Source organism: Podarcis tiliguerta, assembly GCF_965153285.1.
Source record: "Podarcis tiliguerta genome assembly, chromosome: 7".
Taxonomy (NCBI): Eukaryota; Metazoa; Chordata; class Lepidosauria; order Squamata; family Lacertidae; genus Podarcis; species Podarcis tiliguerta.
In genome coordinates, this window is record NC_139540.1 from 10,520,840 (window position 1) to 10,540,942 (window position 20,103).

Genomic DNA, 20,103 nt, shown 5'->3' on the forward strand with positions numbered 1-20,103 from the left:
AGCCTCTGACAGCACCTCAGCTGTGGAACTCTTTCCCAGTGGAAATCTGTTTGTCCCGTATGCTGGTCTCATTCTTGCAGACATTTGGTACATACTTGACATCTTGTTATCTGCCTCTTATTGCTGGCCATTATGGTGTATTTTGTGTTTGTGCTTATAGAACTGGGATTTTAACCGTTTTTTATTTGTGGCTTTTATGAAGGTCATCAGCCACACTGTGTTCTGTTGTGAGGAAGAGCACGATAGAAGGGAAATAAATCCACAGCCCCACTTATGATCATTAGAAAGAAAGAAAAGAAGCAGAAGTTGCTAGGAAGATGCTCTTTAATTAAAAAAAGGCCCAAGAACATAATAACAGTAGCTAAGATGAATAATTTGAATACATTCTGTAACATCTGTCATGTCGTATTTGGTGGGCTTAAAATAAAATCAGGAGGATTAAATCAGCTTAATTATGGCCTAATTCTCCACTTACGTTATTATGGCTCCAGGAATGCCTGAGCTCTGCAATATGCAACCTCATTTATACAAATGTCTTGGTGCACTGTTCATTGCCTATCAGTCATTCTTTACCGAGGCCTTGGCTGTACTAGGTGTCTTGTGCTGGTCAAGGTGTGATCTAGTCCGGAACAGGTCTTCTGGATTAAAGCTAGCACAGCACTGGAAATGTATCCATTCTTTCCAATCCTTCTTCATCAATTAATGAGAAAAAAGCAGCATTAAAACATCACCAAAGGGGGTATAACATTTAGGGGAAATGCTCACAGATGAGGTGCAGAGTTTTAGCTGCCCTTACCTTACTTTTGGGGATGCGGGTGGCGCTGTGGGTTAAACCACAGGGCCTAGGACTTGCCGATCAGAAGGTCGGCGGTTCGAATCCCCGCAATGGGGTGAGCTCCCGTTGCTCGGTCCCTGCTCCTGCCCACCTAGCAGTTCGAAAGCACGTCAAAGTGCAAGTAGATAAATAGGTACTGCTCTGGCGGCATGGTCAATGGTGTTTCCGTGCGCTGCTTTGGTTCGCCAGAAGCGGCTTAGTCATGCTGGCCACATGACCTAGAAGCTGTACGCTAGCTCCCTCGGCCAATAAAGCGAGATGAATGCCGCAACCCCAGAGTCGGCCACGACTGGACCTAATGGTCAGGGGTCCCTTTACCTTTACCTTACTTTTGAAGTGGCCAAAAGTCTCTTCTTTCATTCTACAAATCATCTCACCAACAGCCTGTGCTCTGCAGCCTTTTTCAGGGGCCCATGCTAGTTAAAGCCCAGGGGAAGATATAATGAAAACTCCTTGTGGAAAAATGGCATTTAAGGGGTGGAAGAGACCATGGCTCAATGGCAGAGCACATTTTCATAGAAACCTAAGACTGTAGATTTGAAAGGGATCCAGAAGGTTACCTAGTCCAACCCCTTGCAATGCAGGAACCAGAGTTTTGGATGCAGAAGCACCTAGGTTCAGTCTCCAGCATCTCCAGGCAAAAGGGACAGGCATCATGAGATAGGAAATACCTCTTGCCCAAGACCCTGGAAGGCTGCTGCCAGACCGAGTAGACAGCACTGGGTAGACAAATAACCTGACCTGTGGCTTCCTGTTATTGGGAAGGTAACATTTTGGCAATAACTGTTTTTCTTTCTCTCTCTCTCTCTGTATGTGTTCTAAATAGAGCCTTTTACAGTAAGGCACGACCTCTGCCCAGTTATCGTGCTCTCCATGTGTTTGATCATTTCTCTCTGCGTAAGGTAAATCTGAATGTCTTTTTATATATAGCAGCACTTTCATCTATAATGCATTCAAAGAGTTTTTCAAAGAAGCTATATAAACTCTCCTTCGGAAAATCATGTGACCGGATATGGGAGCTCAAGGCTCCTTTGGACTAACAGCAGCCTCTTGGTTCTGTTGCACGGAAAATTCAGGCAGACTTCAAAATCAATTTGTTAAATGATACTACCTGTATAGTGTGTTGTTCTAGTTTAGGTTGAGCTTTTTTAAAAGATCAACTACTGATGAGTTGCATATCCTAGAGGACCACCCACTTCCTATTCAGCCATTTAACAGAAGACTGATCTCCAAGCAGAGCCAAATGAAAGCCATTTTGATGCCCACTTACGAACTAGTGACCAGGGTGAATTTCTGGGAGAGATTTGGAGAATGCCAAGCTGGTTGTTATCTTGGCTCCTGATGTGAAAAGCCGCCAGCTTAGCCTGACCTTGTTGACAGGCTCTTGAGCTCATGGCTGGAGGATGAATGAAACACATAGCTGTCATTCCTCTCCAGATCTCCCTGCCTGATTTAATATGAAGATGATTTGACATAGAAGGGAAATGAATTAATTATATTTGCATTGATTATTGACTATTTGATCTTTTCCTGCTTTGAGCCTTTTGATCCATCCTGTTTTATTAATATTCAATAAACACGCTTATAATAAAAGACTAAAATAAGGAAGAAGAAGAAGAGAAGAGTTTGGATTTGATATCACTACCCTAAGGAGTCTCTAAGGTGGCTCACAATCTCCTTTCCCTTCCTTCCCCACAACAAACACTCTGTGAGGTGAGTGGGGCTGAGAGACTTCAGAGAAGTGTGACTAGCCCAAGGTCACCCAGCAGCTGCATGTGGAGGAGCGGAGACGCGAACCCAGTTCCCCAGATTACAAGTCTACCGCTCCTAACCACTACACCACACTGGAGAGGTCTGGAGTGGGAATATAGTGGGATGACACCATCTTTTTGACTGGGTTTGCACTTAAGTGAATTAGATGAAACTGGAAGAGGCCTCTGGGTAGGGAAAGGACTCAGCCGTAGAGAAGCTGTGGCTTCCTTTAACAGAGACTGCTCATTCTGTAAGTACTTCATAAACTTTACCTTATGTATAGGGACATCCTGGATTCTGAAAGTTATTAATGTAAGGCCAACACACTAGGGAATTGCTATCTCTCAGGTAGGACATCTCTACCTCTGACAATGTGCAAGCCTTGGGGGGGGGCATCTCAAATTGAATTGTTGCCATATACAGTAAGCCCACAACTTACACAAAGATTGCATTCTGGGGGATCACACCTAAGGGCAAAATTGTGTAAAGTCAAAACACATTGTGTGCAATAGCAGGTAGGATTGAGAAAGTTTTTTTCCTTGGATGCCTGCCCCCATTCCCCCTTTTTAATTTTCCTCTATTTTTGCCAAGTAATTAAAGCTGAATACGCACAAGTTAAGTGCATGTAAATTGCAGGCTTAGTGTAATACCAAAGTAAATTGTGGTGTGAATAAGGTAGGCTTGCAGAGTCCCGTGCTCACATCCAAATAGGGTTTGAGGTCAAAACTGTTTTGAATGTCAAGAAAAGCATATGGAGAATTCATTTGAATTTGGGCACAGTTCCTTACCTCATGAACAAATAGTCCCCATACAATCTTACTTTAATTTATAGTCCATTCTAATTAATTGCACTGTAGCTTAAATTTGAATTTTAGCAATGTTGTGCATTTTTTAAATGATTTGCAAACTGCTTAGAAGCCGCCTGGGCATTATGGGTTGGATCCGATACCATCAATTGCATGAAGTGTTCAGGACAGATAAGAAAAAAGGTTTCTCAAACGAACCTTCATATTTAGAAAAAGTGTTATTACAAAACCAAACCAAGGTAATATCAAAAATGTATGATACATTATTGGAGTGGGAGGTCAAAGATGAACAGGTCAAGGAGGTAATGATCAAGTGGGCTGTAGATATTGGGAAAACCATTAACTTAACAGCATGCGAAGAACTATGGAGAAAGAACTGGAAATTTACATCCTGTGAAGTATTGAGTGAAAACCTAATCAAGATGTTTTATAGATGCTACTTAACACCTACCAAAATAGCTAAATTGTATAAGACAAAAGCAAATCTGTGCTGGAGGTGCGGTAAAACAGAGGGGACACTTATACATGTTTGGTGGACCTGTGAAAAAAATCAAAAGCTTCTGGAACACAGTGTATGACGAGCTTAAAAAATGTATGTATAACTTTATGAAAAATGCAGAAACTTTTCTACTAGGGATAACGGACACAGGTATAGCAAGAGAAGATCAGAAAAGATTCCTCTATGCCACAGGAGCGGCAAGGATCCTAATTGCTAAAAACTAGAAAAAAGAAACTGTGCCAAAAAAAAAAAAAAAGGAATGGCAAGATAAACTGTTAAGAGTATGTTGAACTGGCTAGATTAACAGAGGCAATTAGAGATTACACTATACAAGAGTTTCAAAAAGCGTGGGGAAAATGCAGAGAATACTTCACAAAACAGTGCCCTAAAATACATACAGTGGTGCCTCGCAAGACGAAATTAATTCGTTCTGCGAGTTTTTTCGTTCTGCGAGTTTTTTCGTCTTGCGAAGCACCACTGTGTATTGACGGTTTCCCATAGGAATGCATTGGCGGTTTAAAAAAAAAGGCGCAAGACGTTTCGGAAATCCGTCTTGCAAAGCAACTCAGAAAACGAAAAACTCTTTCGTCTTGCGAGTTTTTCGTCTTCCGAGGCATTCGTCTTGCGAGGTACCACAGTACCTGGACTTGTTTTGATTAATGTCTGCAGGAAACTTTGTGGATATTTAAGTTATAATTAGAAAAATCTTAATAATTATTCATAAAAGAAACAGTTTATAAAAAGTAAATAAGGAGGCCAGATACAGGATAAAGGAAATCTTTTATTTGGTTGTTTGTATTGTTGTATGTTATGCTCAGTGTATGTTATGTTCACGTTTAATGAGGGTGGATTTGTGTATTGGGAGGGTTTGTGTTATGTTGTAAATAAAATTCCAATAAAAATTAAAAAGGGGGGGCGGGGAAGCCGCCTGGGCATTTAACCGGAATATAAACAAATAAATAATGCTTAAGATGTTGACTTGCGTTGATTCTTGTCGTTTCAGATTCTTTCTGGGAGGACTGTTTACAACTCTGCTGAGCTTCTTGCTGTTGATCATCATTTTAATTTGTAAGCAAAAAATAAATGTTTTTCCTTGCTACATGTCAGATGATTCCTACATTGCAGGGGGTTGGACTAGATGACCCTTGGGGTCCCTTCTAACTCTACAATTCTGTGATGATTTGTGGGATTGAGGGTTCACCCAGACTTCCTTTTGTCCACGTTTCTAGACACAGGGCCAGGCTTTAAAGCTTTGTGCCTGAGCGGTTTTCTTTTTGTCCTGGCGCTTTTCACGATGAAACCCACATTTTACCCCTGAATTGGAGCAAATGGCGAAGGGCTTCCCCATGGACTGCCATTTGCCATTCAGTAGTAAAATGTGGGTTTTCTCAGGGAAAACTCTTGGACAATAAACAAACAAAACACATTGCTTCGGTATGGAGCTTTAAAGCGCAGACCCACACCTGGAAAGTGTGGCACAAAAGTCTGCATGAGTCCTGACTTGAGGTACCTAATTCTTCTGAAAACAAGTGTGTGCTGTGCCCAGTAAGCAATCATCATAACCATCTATAATTTATTTATTAATAAAACACCCAAAGTTAGAATATGTTTATGAACTTATTTTGCAGTGCTATTCCATACCTATTTCACTGCTAATTTGGACTTCATAATAATTTCTTGCCTGGGACGCGGGTGGCGCTGTGGGTAAAAGCCTCAGCACCTAGGGCTTGCCGATCGAAAGGTCGGCGGTTCGAATCCCCGCGGCGGGGTGCGCTCCCGTTGTTTGGTCCCAGCACCTGCCAACCTAGCAGTTCGAAAGCACTCCCGGGTGCAAGTAGATAAATAGGGACCGCTTACTAGCGGGAAGGTAAACGGCGTTTCTGTGTGTGGCTCTGTCTCACCAGAGCAGTGATGTCACGCTGGCCACGTGACCCGGAAGTGTCTTCGGACAGCGCTGGCCCCCGGCCTCTTGAGTGAGATGGGCGCACAACCCTAGAGTCTGTCAAGACTGGCCCGTACGGGCAGGGGTACCTTTACCTTTAACAATTTCTTAACCAAGACATAAAACTTCTCTAATCAAATTTAACAAGATGCTTATTACCCTCAACTTACAGACTGCTGCATGGCTAGGAATAAACATGCCTAAAAGATTGTGCCTTAAGTAATACTGACAAATGTGAGAATGTTAGATGGTTTTCAGCTGTGTAATACTTGTCATTCTTTCCCCTTCTTCTCTCAGGTTCACTGGCACTTTTGTACTAGTCCCTTCGTGGGACCACCTGTCAGTTCATGCGATCTGCGAAGAATAATCATCCTTTCTCTTCAGAATCTTATTTGTTTCCACATTCTTCTGGAACCCTTGCCTAAGCTACCTGTAGGAACATCTGCATTTGTTGTTGTTGTTTTCTTAAACCACGTGCCTTCAAGCTGCACCAAGGACACAGATGAAAAAGCATTTTGAGGATTGAGGATTCTGAGAGAATCTCACGATTTTCAGGATTTAGGAACTGGTGGAAACCCAAGCTGGGACAGGACATTGGGTTGGCAATTAAGGTAAAGGTAAAGGACCGCTGGACGGTTAAGTCCAGTCAAAGGCAACTATGGGGTGCGGCGCTCATCTCACTTACCTTGGCAGTTATAACACATGAGCCAATATGCACCCTCTTTGCTGATTAAACTGCTAATCCCAGAAAGGATGGAGTGCTAGCAAACTAGCCTCATCCTATAAGCTATGTGTGCATTGCATGGGAAAGACCGTCAGTGGTAGGCAAATGACCCTTAAGAAATGCTTGCCCACTATTTCTGATGTTCTTGTTGGGGAACCCAGAGAGGCTTACCCATACAACACAGTTTGAAAACTGCTGCCCTCCCTTAATCCACTGCGGGACTGTTTGTTCACTTTGTCTTCCAGCTTATCAGACGACAGGATACATCCAAACTAATTTTATGAAAGGTTCATTTTTGATTACCTGCATCCAGTTTTCCAAACTGGGTTGGGAGTGGATATGGGGAAACTCAAGTTCAGACTTCCCACTCAGGTCTGGAGGGTCTAGACGTACCATTGTCTCTCTCAGAATATGCCTACCTTACAGGGCGGTGAGGCTAAAGCACCACTCTGAGTTACTTGGAGGAAAGGCAGGCTGTAAATAACTCAGTAAATTAGAATAAATGATGTCTTGCATTCAGTCTAGCTGTGCCACTCCTATTCCCTGCACTATAAATTTCTTGGTCAAGAAAAGTTCAGGATTTTTGTATCATTTGTGCACCTTTCTTACTTGTAATACTGTAAACTACAATAAAAGCAAATCGCCACATTTTAGTGATACTTATCAAGGCACCTAATCCTGAAACCTGCACTGTACTTGTTTTTGAACACATATTTTACAATAAAGTTTTTTATGCACATTAGTGCAACTATCATTATTTTTATGTTGCAGATACACTTGTTATTTTGAAATCTGAAGTATGCATTTGGGAAGAAAGAAATTGCTTGGTTCCAAGTTTGTGGGGCAACACAGAGCACTACACATTCAACTTGGTGTGCAAAATTGTGGCAGGCAAAAAGGTTGCATATGCAACCATCTACCTGTCCATCTGCTTTTCCCCATCTTCCATTATCCTATTACTCGTCTGCAGTGGGACCATAGCTCAGAGGCAGAACACATCCTTTGAGCCCTCAGGTTCGATCCTTGGCAAACACCAGTCCAAAAGCAGTCCCAGGGAGTAAGCGCTAGGAAGGTATCCCTGCAAAAGACCATGAGGAAGTGTTCCCTGCCAGACAGATGCTAGTGACTAGTGCACAAAGCTATCAACTGTTCCCTTTTTTTAAGGGAAATTCCCTTATTCTGAATAGGATTCCTCGCAAGAAAAGGGAAAAGTTGAAAGCTATGCTAGTGCACTGTATTTTTGTACTTTCAGTGTTTCCAGCCTGTGACGCTTTATGGTTTACATTTTTGGTTCTTTGTTTTCTTTGTGTTATGCTTGCACTATTTGTTTACATTTGGTTTACATTTTTGGTTCTTTGTTTTCTTTGTGTTATGCTTGCACTATTTGTTTTGTTAACACACACACAAGCAGAAGGCATTGTAGAAGTTAGACCGATTCTCTATAAAGTGCACCTTGAGCCACCAAATGGTGCAATTTTACAGCTGAGTTTGTTGTCTTTCCTGCAGGTATCCTCCATGTGAACCCAAAGGTGCTAATCCCTTCCCTCTCTGCCACAACTGCCCCTTAATAAAGGTATGCTGCTTCTGCACCTTGAGGTTCCATTTAGCTGCCATGGCCAATAAGCCATAAAAGTCCCGAGGGCCCTGAATCAGTCCAATCTCAGGAAGATTTTAAAGCTGTGACTATGAGCAGTGAGTTCCATAGGTTTAATTAAGCCCACGAGTTCCATGTACAGTGGTACCTCGGGTTAAGAACTTAATTCGTTCCGGAGGTCCGTTCTTAACCTGAAATGTTCTTAACCTGAAGCACCACTTTAGCTAATGGGGCCTCCAGCTGCTGCTGCACCGCTGGAGCACGATTTCTGTTCTCATCATGAAGCAAAGTGCTTAACCCGAGGTACTATTTCTGGGTTAGCGGAGTCTGTAACCTGAAGCGTATGTAACCCGAGGTACCACTGTATGGATGAAGAGCAACCTAGAAATTGAATAATAAAATAAAATAAAATCGCAGAGATTCAGGCCCCAGCGAAAATGTTCCTCTTCAACCAGGCCTTCTGTTGATCAACATCCTACGTCCTTTTAAGTGCTCGCATGTGTGTTACTAGCTTGTTTTGTATTTAATCACGCTTTTTGTGTTTCTGTTTTGCATTTTCATGCTGTGAAATTCCTCCTTGAGGTCTTTGGGTGAAGGGAGGGTATACAAATTTGACAAACAACAATACTTCCCATTTAAAGCCACAGTGGGGCATTGTTTAGCATGCCTCTCAACACCAGCGAAGCCACTTTCGAGATTAAAATGCTTATTTCGCGAAGCTGAGGTGAGCCCGGGGCTTGATCCACGCCGCATTCATAGAATCATAGAGTTGGAAGAGACCACAAGGGCCATCGAGTCCAACCCCCTGCCAAGCAGGAAACACCATCAGAGCACTCCTGACATATGGTTGTCAAGCCTCTGCTTAAAGACCTCCAAAGGAGGAGACTCCACCACACTCCTTGGCAGCAAATTCCACTGTCGAACAGCTCTTACTGTCAGGAAGTTCTTCCTAATGTTTAGGTGGAATCTTCTTTCTTGTAGTTTGGATCCATTGCTCCGTGTCCGCTTCTCCCTCCTCTATGTGACATCCTTTTATATATTTGAACATGGCTATCATATCACCCCTTATCCTCCTCTTCTCCAGGCTAAACATGCCCAGCTCCCTTAGCCGTTCCTCATAAGGCATCGTTTCCAGGCCTTTGACCATTTTGGTTGCCCTCCTCTGGACACGTTCCAGTTTGTCAGTGTCCTTCTTGAACTGTGGTGCCCAGAACTGGACACAGTACTCCAGGTGAGGTCTGACCAGAGCAGAATACAGTGGCACTATTACTTCCCTTGATCTAGATGCTATACTCCTATTGATGCAGCCCAGAATTGCATTGGCTTTTTTAGCTGCCGCGTCACACTGTTGGCTCATGTCAAGTTTGTGGTCAACCAAGACTCCTAGATCCTTTTCACATGTACTGCTCTCAAGCCAGGTGTCACCCATCTTGTATTTGTGCCTCTCATTTTTTTTTGACCAAGTGCAATACTTTACATTCCTCCCTGTTAAAATTCATCTTGTTTGTTTTTGCCCAGTTCTCTACTGTTGCTCTATAATGTTGGTGTTATCCATTGTTTTTTAAGCCGCTTAAAAATCTGCTGCCCTACACTTCCGGCACAAAACCAAACTGCCTCCCCCCCCCTTTTTTAACCCCCTCCCCAAGTCCAGATAGCGAGCCCGGGGCCGGCTAGGCATTTCGTTGCACCCCCCCTCGCCCCTGTCGGCTTGTCTGTGCATTCGCGTTGCTGGGAGCCAGCTCTGGAGCCTTAGAATACAAGCGTGGGCAAAACCCCCGCGAGAAAAGCCACTCGGCGTCCTCCGGTTCGGTGCCGGAATTGTACGAAGAGAGTTCCATTTCCCCGCCCCCTAAGCCCTTACCTCTTTAGCCGCCGCGAGGAAAGAAGAACGTAATATAAACCGCCGGGTAGGCCCCGCCTCCTGCGCTCGGTTGCCATGGCGACGGCGTCGGCCGTGAGGAGGAGGCCGCCGCCGAAGCAAAGCGAAGGCCCAGTGAGCGACCATGGGGCGTAGTGAGTCCCGCTTTCCTCGCCGGCGGGGTGGGGGGGAGGGGTTGCGAACCGCTCGGGGCGAGCCTGAGGGAAAAATGGGGCGGAGGGTGTGTGTGTTTTTTGGGGGGGGAGGGAGAAACCCCGCAACCGGTTTTCCCTGAGAGAACAGCAGGGGGCCTTGCGGTGCCTTCAGAGCAGGACCGCGCCGTGCATTTAGAACGCGGCCAACCGTCGTTTGTAACGGTCGCTCAAAGCACGTGACCCTGTCCCTGCCCCGCGCGCAAAGCCTCCTGGGAAATGCAGTTCCCACGCCCTTTCCTCACACCCCCTGCGCCTCGTGGCTTCTGGTGTTTGCTGCCACCTCCCGCCTGTCTCTGGAGCATGTGCAGAGGGCAGGGAGCGTTCTTTCTCCCCACACCGTAGCGAAACAGCTGCATAACCTTTAGAAGACATCTGAAGGCAGCCCTATATAGGGAAGTTTCTTCTAATGTGTCGTGTTAGCTGGGCGGGGCCCTATTATTATTATTATTATTATTATTATTATTATTATTATTATTTCCCAGAGTGCCGGGGCAACCCAGTCAGATGGACGGGGCCCTATTATTATTATTATTATTTCCAGAGTGCCTGGGGCAACCCAGCCAGATGGACGGGGCCCTATTATTATTATTATTATTATTATTATTATAATATCCAGAGTGCCTGGGGCAACCCAGTCAGATGGACGGGACACTATTATTATTATTATTATTATTATTATTCAGGGCTGGATTTAGGTTTGATGAGGCCTTAAGCTACTGAAGGTATTGGGGCCCTTTATATGTCCAGCTGTCCTTTGTCAACAACAAATTGTCCCTGTTTTTTGTGTTGAATGTATGTTATGTGGTAATTTATGCACCTAATAGGTATCTAAAGCCATACATACATAACAAAATAGTATTTTATCAAAGCAATTGTTGAACTGAAATACAATTGGGAAGAAGTATATTAAGAGTGAAATACAATTAAGAAGAAGTATATTAATAGTGAAATAATTATTAAGCTCTAATTTAAAATGATTTCATTTCATTTGTTTTTTATCTTATATTTTGGAAATGTGCATCCAGTTGTTGTTTTTCCTTTAAATTTTTTGGGGGTCCCCAAGAGAGTGGGGCCCTAAGCTATAGCTTGTTTAGCTTATACGTAAATCCGGCACAATATTATTGAGGAGGCATTTCTCCCCAAGCCAAGAGCATGTGCAGAGAGCGTTTCTCAAGCCAAGGGGGGGAATGACTTTGAAGCTGGTGGACCTGAGCACGTGCAGAGGACATCTTCCCGTCCAGGGACCACGTGGAAAGGGGATGCTGAATAAGCTAAGGAGGCAAAGGCACCTGCAGGAAGCCTTTTTCAGCCTGTGGAAGGAGAGCTCATCTCTGCGCATATGCAGAGGGTGCTCCCGGTTCTGACAGCCCAAAAGCACGTGCAGAAGGGATTTGCAAGTCAAGAGCATGTGCAGAGACAAGGGGGCAGTGGTGGTGGTGGTGGTGGTGTAGCACCCTGCTTGTGGTTAACGCTTAGCTGGAATGAAATATTCAACGCAGCAATAGAGAAATTAAAATAATAATTTATTTGTCAGACAAATAAATGATTGGCACAGTGGTATATTTACCAAAAGCTCTGCACACCCCAGCCCTGGTGACCAGCACTTATATTCCCTCAGCCCAGCCTCCTTACTCCTCCTTTTGGCTGCCTCTGTCCAATCAGCCTGGTTGAAATTCCTATTGGCTGTTTGCTAGAACCAATCATAAAAGATACACCCATTTCCTATTACCTTTTATGGGAGACAAAGAGCTATATTTCCTTCTATCAATATCTTACATTTGCCTTGACAAGGCGTCTTAAATATCAGATCACCCTATGCCCTTTGCTCTTCTGCTCTTTGCTCTTCTGCCCTTGGCAACAGGGGCAAATGGCTAAAACAGATGGCTCATGGTTTCAAATTTTGTCATATAAACAGAGGTCTTGGGTTCACCTTCTCACACACCATCAATGAAATAAGAATCTAATATAAGTTGTTGCTATTAGCTCTTTGCCTTTTAACCTTCTCAGGATACCTTAAACCATGTTTTGATGGGAGGCACTATTTACCAACTCTAATTAGTGTTTTTGCAGCTTGGATTGTATTCTGTAATTCATATGACCTTTTGTTCCCAGCTTTTGCTCCTTTTTACAACTTTGAGGTACTGCAACAAATCAATGAGGGGCCCTTGTTCAGGAGTCAGGAGAATAAACAAAAAGACTCTCAGCCAGGTGGTTTCTGCCTGGCCTGGAGCAAGCATTTGGAGCAAGCATTTGGAGCAAGCATCTACAAATATATTTTTAAGCTTATTTTAAAATACAGATCTTTGATCAGATGCCTCATTCCCCCCTTTCAAGCTCAAGGACCTTCATCCCAAGTGTCCTTGATAGCTTGACCTTCATCATATTCCTGAGGTAAAGCTCTGTATAGGGCCATGATATGAGGTAGAGTTTCATTTGAAATCATCTTGCTAATTGTACTTCTAAAACATGAAATGATACATGGCACCATACATAAAACCATGACTACTACCGTCAAGAAAAACAAGCAAGACAATAGTATCCCTTTGAGTCCTGCAACATTTGGTAACCAATTGGTGAGCCATCCCATATCCCATCCTTCCCATGTTTGTACTGGGACATGTGCTATACTCTCCATCTTTGTGGCCAACACACGGATTGCCTCACCATTATCAGAAATGTTAAAGCAACAGGCATTCCCTGTCAAGTTCAAGACTCCACATAGGCCTCCCTGCCTGGCAAGTACATAATCCATTCCCAATTTTAGCTGAAAAATAGCGGCTCTACTTTCATCCAACTGTTTTGCAATAAGTCTCAAACTCTGGGCCGTTGCATTGGTTACAAGTTCCACTACTGCTTGCAATCGAATTATTCTGTTTAGATTATAAATAGGATCCCGTGCCCCTTGTATCAGCTCATCAGGATTCCAGGAGGCAGGATCATAATAGGCTATAATGCGCTCTGGTGGCCAATCGTTAGTATCGCTCCAACTCTGGGTACTTCCTCCTGCTATATGAGAAATATCAGCATTTCTTCGTGTACGTTTGACTGAACTAGTGGGCATAACCCACATTGGTGGTAATACCCATCCCAGGAAACAAGTCCCACTCCATTTAGAAGGGAGTTGCTTGTATGCCCATTCTCCACATATCCACCACAACCATCGGGTCTGAGGTTTTTGGAACGTGGAGTGCATAAGGCGAAATATCACAAGGGGTAAAGAGTTCACAATACAGTATGTTAGATTGCCTTTTGCTGTCACAGTTTTGTTCCACACCATTTTCCATGCATGAATAAAAGGAGGTGCACAGGGCAAGGTATTCCGAGTTCGATAGGAAGTACCGTCTGCCCAGGTTTGATTATTCTTAATATAATTCCAAGTATAGTGGCAACGAGAAGAGCCTACCATGGTAGAATCAGCTGCATCTGATGATTTATGTACACAGAATTCCCCTTGTACAGGTATAACTCGTATTGGTTTAGGTGAGTTCCATCCAGGGAAATTCTGTACTTCTGTTTGATATGGCATTTCGCTTACCATACCAATGGCATTTAATGGTATCGGTAATAAGGGCATACCTCCCTCTGAATCATCTGGCCCAAGAGAGCAAACAAGGCAATTAGTCTTATTTGTAGCATTGGCTACCATCTCCGCTAAGCCTACCCACATATTGTGGTCATGGCGAAATCCATATTTAGCATATTTGGTCAGATTCAAGGACCCTTCCCCTTCCCAAGGGATCAGGATTAATAATAAAATCATGTTGATGTCTAGTATATGCATTCCTCCCACAAAAGATTACCTTATTGTGATAGCAAAAAAAAATATTAGCCCCTATATAATTCCCCCAGTGACAGAAATGGGAAACCACCAAGACCAAAACATATATCCCGAGGATCCCCAATGAGTAATATCCCTGATAATTGTTCCACAAGGGGGGGGGGGGCAGTCAATCAATTATATAAGAGAATCTTCCCGTTCACAATCGCTGGTTTAGACGCTCCTCAAGCTTCAGGCGTGCGCAGGTCAGCCAGCTTCCAGGTTGTGGCTGCAGCAGGCCGGTCGTCTCAATGTTGCCCGTGACCTAGCCCGTTCCCCGTAGGGCTAGATACAGGGGTTTTTGGAGAGAGTCAGTTTTAAAGGATTAGAGGGGTCACCTTTGCACGTCCAACTGCCTTCGGACTTCTTCAAACGGGAGTGATGAATCCAGGGGGTCACCTCAGCTACCTTCACCGCTGTTGGAGTAGAGAGCAAGACGGTGTAAGGCCCACGCCACTTAGGTGCAAGTGGATCACGTTTCCACTCTTTCACCCATAGCTATCGCCAGCCCGGAACTGATGAATCGGCTCGGCAATGCTGCACGGCGTGCGCTGAGGGCCCACCTGTTAAGAGAAACAAACAAACAAACAAAACACGGGAGAGAGATTGCACTTGTCCCTGTGTCACATGGTCTCCTATTTGAGGTCAGCTGGAATATCCCGAACAAAGGAGGGTGGCCTCCCATACAGGAACTCAAAAGGTGACAACTTAAGTCTTTTTGTGGGTGCGCATCCTTCTGATTTCTGAATTTTCTTACGAATGTCAGAAGCGCACTGGGCCACAAAAGTAGCAGTAATCATTCTGCTGTTTTCAGGGGCTTCAGGGTCAAAAGGAGTCTATATACGATAGACTTCCTGCAGCCTCTCAAAAAGTCTCTCGGCCAAAAGTAGAACATTTGATTTCTATTCTACTTCTGAGACTTTAGACATATTAGTGGGCTTCCGGCATGCCCTGCGGATACCTTGCACAAGCGTCTGGCGGTAGGTAGTAAGCCTGGCCAGGTGAATTGCATTGTTTGGATCCCAATTAGGATCTTCCAAGGGAAAGTTTGTCCTGGAGATGACAAATATTTCCCACTCTGGCCTGCTCATGCAAATATATCCGTGCTTTTTCAATTCATTAGACCCATAGTCGTGAATGGAATGTATTGGAGGGTCGAAGTTCGAGGTGGCCGTGGTCCGGGTTGCCCGTTAACCAGCACAGGCTCCTCAAGTGCATCAAATACTCTTCTAAGAGGGGCTACTACGTGACCTTTCTCTTCACTTTGCTCTAGGGGCCTCAAATCATAGGGGATGGTATCTGTCCCAAGGCGTTCTTTTAGCAGCTTTATACGCCTGGCTGTATTGCTTGCTGACCGTTCAAGGTCTCCCTGTAACTTCTGTAATAATTCTCTAGGACTTGGATGTACAGGGGTTTGGGGTGGGCAATCAGTTGTTCCACTAAAGGAGACTGTAGATGGAGTTCTACTGGGACTCACAGGTGGAACAACCACTTCTGCTTGGGCTTTATTATAGGACTCCAATGCCTCCTGAAGATATTTATCATAATCTATCAAGGAATCAAGGTCTGTGACTTCAGCTCCATTACTCATTCCACTTTCTTGCCTTGGGGTTGCAACTGGTGGAGTGTTTGGATTAGGCTCCCCCCGACGTGGAGCATAGGGTGGAGGTGAAAGCACCTCTTCCTCTGGTCCCTCAAAAATGGGTTTGAGTTTATTTGGCAAGATTCCTTTCCTAGCTTCGGCTTTTACAGCCAATAATTTGCATTGTTGGACTTTGCATTCCCTTATCCATGGAGGATTATTATTTAATGTGCTCAGCCAAGAGTCTATATATGAAAATTGTTCTGGGCACCCTCCAGTTTCTTTGGTAATGTTAGACCAAAGTTTGCTTGCTAAATTTATATCAAAAGTTCCTTGAGACGGCTATGCAGTATTTTGTTTCGGCCAGTCTAATTCACATAACGTTCTCAAGCGCTCTGGGGTCATTTTGACACCATAAGCTCCTGAGAAGGCTTTCTTAAAATTATTTAACATACATTCAAGAGGTGTATTTCCCCCCTTTGAACCTCCAACTCCCATTGTATGGCCCTGTGAAGTATCCACTCAGTCACTCACACACTCGCTTCGTGGGGTTCCTTGCCCAGTGAAGTCGCCTTACTGGGAAACGAAGTACTACCCACTCCACACTCAGGTCAGCTACAAATAGTACTTTCTCACACATACAATGCGCTAGATACTTCACCACACTCTACCTCCCAATATTTCCCTTTTCCTCCACCAGACCAGCATCTGATGTACCCAGCCACCTAGCGTACTCAGTTCCCCTTAACTGAGACGCAGAAGTTTGATCAAGACTTCTCTTCCTCCCAATTAATTGGAGGGCCACAATCCCTTTTGTGCACTTACCCTTAGCTGGTTCCCTGTTAATTTCTCTGGTTCCCCCCGGTTCCGTCGCCGTTCAGTGAGCAGGGTAGTAGACAGACGAGACTGCTGCGTTCCCCTGGAAAAAAGTTCCAGTGCGCGCTGGGTAAACAGCGAGTGTCCTCCCTCTGGTACCCTGCCCACTAAGGCGAAGGGGCTGCGTTCCAGCAGACCACTTATCCGAGTCACAGAGGCACCATAAAATGTAGCACCCTGCTTGTGGTTAACGCTTAGCTGGAATGAAATATTCAACGCAGCAATAGAGAAATTAAAATAATAATTTATTTGTCAGACAAATAAATGATTGGCACAGTGGTATATTTACCAAAAGCTCTGCACACCCCAGCCCTGGTGACCAGCACTTATATTCCCTCAGCCCAGCCTCCTTACTCCTCCTTTTGGCTGCCTCTGTCCAATCAGCCTGGTTGAAATTCCTATTGGCTGTTTGCTAGAACCAATCATAAAAGATACACCCATTTCCTATTACCTTTTATGGGAGACAAAGAGCTATATTTCCTTCTATCAATATCTTACATTTGCCTTGACAAGGCGTCTTAAATATCAGATCACCCTATGCCCTTTGCTCTTCTGCTCTTTGCTCTTCTGCCCTTGGCAACAGGGGCAAATGGCTAAAACAGATGGCTCATGGTTTCAAATTTTGTCATATAAACAGAGGTCTTGGGTTCACCTTCTCACACACCATCAATGAAATAAGAATCTAATATAAGTTGTTGCTATTAGCTCTTTGCCTTTTAACCTTCTCAGGATACCTTAAACCATGTTTTGATGGGAGGCACTATTTACCAACTCTAATTAGTGTTTTTGCAGCTTGGATTGTATTCTGTAATTCATATGACCTTTTGTTCCCAGCTTTTGCTCCTTTTTACAACTTTGAGGTACTGCAACAAATCAATGAGGGGCCCTTGTTCAGGAGTCAGGAGAATAAACAAAAAGACTCTCAGCCAGGTGGTTTCTGCCTGGCCTGGAGCAAGCATTTGGAGCAAGCATTTGGAGCAAGCATCTACAAATATATTTTTAAGCTTATTTTAAAATACAGATCTTTGATCAGATGCCTCAGTGGTGGTGGGGATAGCTGCCCCCCCATCAAGTAAATAAATAAAAATACTTAACTAAAAGTAGAAATTGTAGAAAGGTTTAGACATATTTTTTCTGAGCACTTCGGATCAATAGAAAATAATTTAAAACTACTGAGCACTCACAATGTGCTCCCCTGCCTCAACCCCTCTCTCATAGTGAATAGACTACAAACTTAAGTAAGTTTAAACGCTTTACTTACGGTGACCAGAGGTCTCATTCATGCATTGTTCAGTGCTACAGCAAAAACAGCACAGGTAAAAACTTCTGCAGTACAAATTTCATCAGTTAGTTTAAACATGGAGTCTGGCACTCGGGAGCCCCAGTCTCATTCTCCTGGTCAGTTACATGGTTCAAAAAGAAGAGAAAAGAGAGCAAAAGGAATAGGAAACAAGCCTTCCTCCCTCCCTTCCCCAAAATACGGAAGCATGACCCAGCTGAGCCTTCTCTAGAAATTTACAGCTTTGTGGTCTTTATTTACTAATTAGCATAGACATGCATTGTTAGGTTTAATTGCAAAATCTCCCACAAAAACAGCATTGGAATGCATTCTTTATGAGATCAGTTCTGTGCATCATTTAACCAAGCTTATGTTGTTGTTTTTTCCTGTGATGAGATTAATTTCCCCACAAAACACATATTTTATACATCTCAGAAGTTCTCAGGTTCACTCACCAGGATCTTCAGGTAGGACTAGGAAAGCATCCTGTCTGAGACTCTGGAAAACTGCTGCCAGTCAGTGTCAACATTAATGAGCTGGACGGACCAATGGGCAGCTTCTATTTTTCTATGCTATTGCAAGAAGTATTGCCTTAGAAAAATATCAAATGCAGAAGTGAGAATATAAAACCCACTTCTGGCTTTGATATCTTTCTAAGGCAATGAATGTGGCCTTACTTTATGGAAGGAATTGCTTCTATATTTACTATGATATTTCTTTCAGTCACAGAAGAGCTAGTTAGACAAAGGGCAGAACATAACAACTGTGAAATCTTTTCCTTGGAAGAAATTTCCTTACACCAGCAGAATATAGAGAAAATAGAACATCTTGACAAATGGTGCCGGGATTTGAAAATTCTGTATCTTCAAAATAATCTGATCCCCAAAATTGGTGAGTAAGTTCAGTGATGTATTAATCTGTCTGACAGCAGAAAATGGTCTAAGATGATATTGGGAGGGAAAAGTTTTTAAAGGGATAAGGTGTTCAAGGCCCATAACGTTTTAAGAAGAGAAAACAGCTTTCAAAAACTCCTTTCTGTTTTGTCCTATACAAATAGTTCACAAACTATAACCAGGAAGTTGTTCATTAATTTACCTTTCTGCTTCCTCTGAAACTTACAAATGAGTAAATTGTGTATAGGGTCACTCCCTTAATCTCAAGAAGCTGGTGTAAAGCAAGCTGTCATTTTAAGCCAGCATAGAGTGATGCCAGATCCAAAACTCCTTCAGGAGCAAGCCTTCTGCCTGCTGAGCTGGTCAAAGCCTATCAAAAAGGAAAACAAGCCTTTAAAATAGCTTGTCTTACACTTCCATTTTTTGCCAGGTCATGTGAGCATCTTACTTAAATCCCTGCTGCCTGTTCCTGCTCCCAGAATGCTGCTTTTGGGGGACAGAGATCCAATCTCATTCTTAGCAGAGCCACTTTCATCTCAATTCCCCTTCCATTTGAACTGAATTCATTCACTAGTCTTCTAATTTATCTGAATGGAATGGTAATGCTTTGATTCATCCCCTTAGAAAAATAGAGAGAGGTGCAGAAATGAAATGAGTAATAATAGTAATAATAACACTGGTTTTTTGGCTTCTTGAAGACTTTTTTTTTGGGGGGGGGTCTGTTTTAATTTCTGTTCGGTTGGTAATTTAAAAACTATTACTGTATCTTCTTCATTAAGCCTAACCTTGCAGATTGACGTGATCCGTAATAAATTCTGTTTCAGAAAACGTTAGCAAACTGAAGAAGCTTGAATATTTAAATTTGGCTTTAAACAACATTGAAAAAATTGAGAATTTGGAAGGTAAGATCTTTGCCTTACAAAAAAAAAAAATGTAAGTCATGCTTGTTAATATGGAAAAGGATTCATCTTTTTATGATAGAGAATGGTACTGCTGAAACCCTGCTGGATTCTGGGCACACATGGATTTTCTGTTTCTCGGAAGCAGATATTTATTAACTTGTCTAGGTTCAAGTTATTGAACCTGTCAACAGAAGGAATATCAAGCAGAGATGTTTGCATTCAGCAAGTGGAACAAACTTTATCCAGCTTGAGACACCTCCTTGAATTGATAGGTGATGCTCAATATAAGCACTTCCATGCCAGGCTTATTCATTAGTCTGGGTGAGAAAGAGACCTGCTCTCACTTTAGTTTTGTCTGCAGGGGATCCTTTCCCAACAGCCTGTGACATCAAAACATTGTACGTGATCTTCACACATAAGTCCTTCAGCCCACAGAATTTTGTTGATACGTTATTTGAGTGAGTTGCCACAACACTAGATTGAAGCTTTGGAGTACAGTGGAACCTCGTGCTATGGATGGGATCCGTTC

At 43.3% G+C, this 20,103-nt stretch overlaps 2 protein-coding genes and 1 long non-coding RNA gene across 11 annotated transcripts in view; 2 read left to right on the top strand and 1 right to left on the bottom strand.

The window, feature by feature from the left end:
* The window catches only part of TMEM71 (transmembrane protein 71), a 27,156-nt gene extending 19,844 nt beyond the window's left edge, over nt 1–7,312 (top strand). For 5 of the 6 annotated variants that reach the window (XM_083450723.1, XM_083450728.1, XM_083450724.1 and 2 more), the window contains 3 exons: nt 1,662–1,737; nt 4,896–4,960; nt 6,132–7,312. In XM_083450723.1, the coding sequence (XP_083306849.1) occupies nt 1,662–1,737; nt 4,896–4,960; nt 6,132–6,154 (164 nt within the window). In that variant the 3' untranslated portion in view covers nt 6,155–7,312. Of the gene's footprint in view, nt 1–202; nt 668–1,661; nt 1,738–4,895; nt 4,961–6,131 lie in introns of those variants that run through there. The other variant, XM_083450727.1, reaches the window with a different exon arrangement.
* LOC310682242 overlaps nt 1–10,064 on the bottom strand; it is a 10,571-nt gene extending 507 nt beyond the window's left edge. The window contains exons 1-2 of the long non-coding RNA XR_014513803.1: nt 10,014–10,064; nt 16–926 (exon numbers count right to left, since the gene is read on the bottom strand). This is a non-coding gene — a long non-coding RNA (uncharacterized lncRNA). The remainder of the gene's footprint in view (nt 1–15; nt 927–10,013) is intronic.
* Nucleotides 10,024–20,103, top strand: part of DNAAF11 (dynein axonemal assembly factor 11) — a 42,838-nt gene continuing 32,758 nt past the window's right edge. For 3 of the 4 annotated variants that reach the window (XM_083450619.1, XM_083450621.1, XM_083450622.1), the window contains exons 1-3: nt 10,024–10,165; nt 18,503–18,670; nt 19,497–19,574. In XM_083450619.1, coding sequence (XP_083306745.1) covers nt 10,156–10,165; nt 18,503–18,670; nt 19,497–19,574 — 256 coding nt within the window. In that variant the 5' untranslated portion in view covers nt 10,024–10,155. The remainder of the gene's footprint in view (nt 10,166–18,502; nt 18,671–19,496; nt 19,575–20,103) is intronic. The other variant, XM_083450620.1, reaches the window with a different exon arrangement.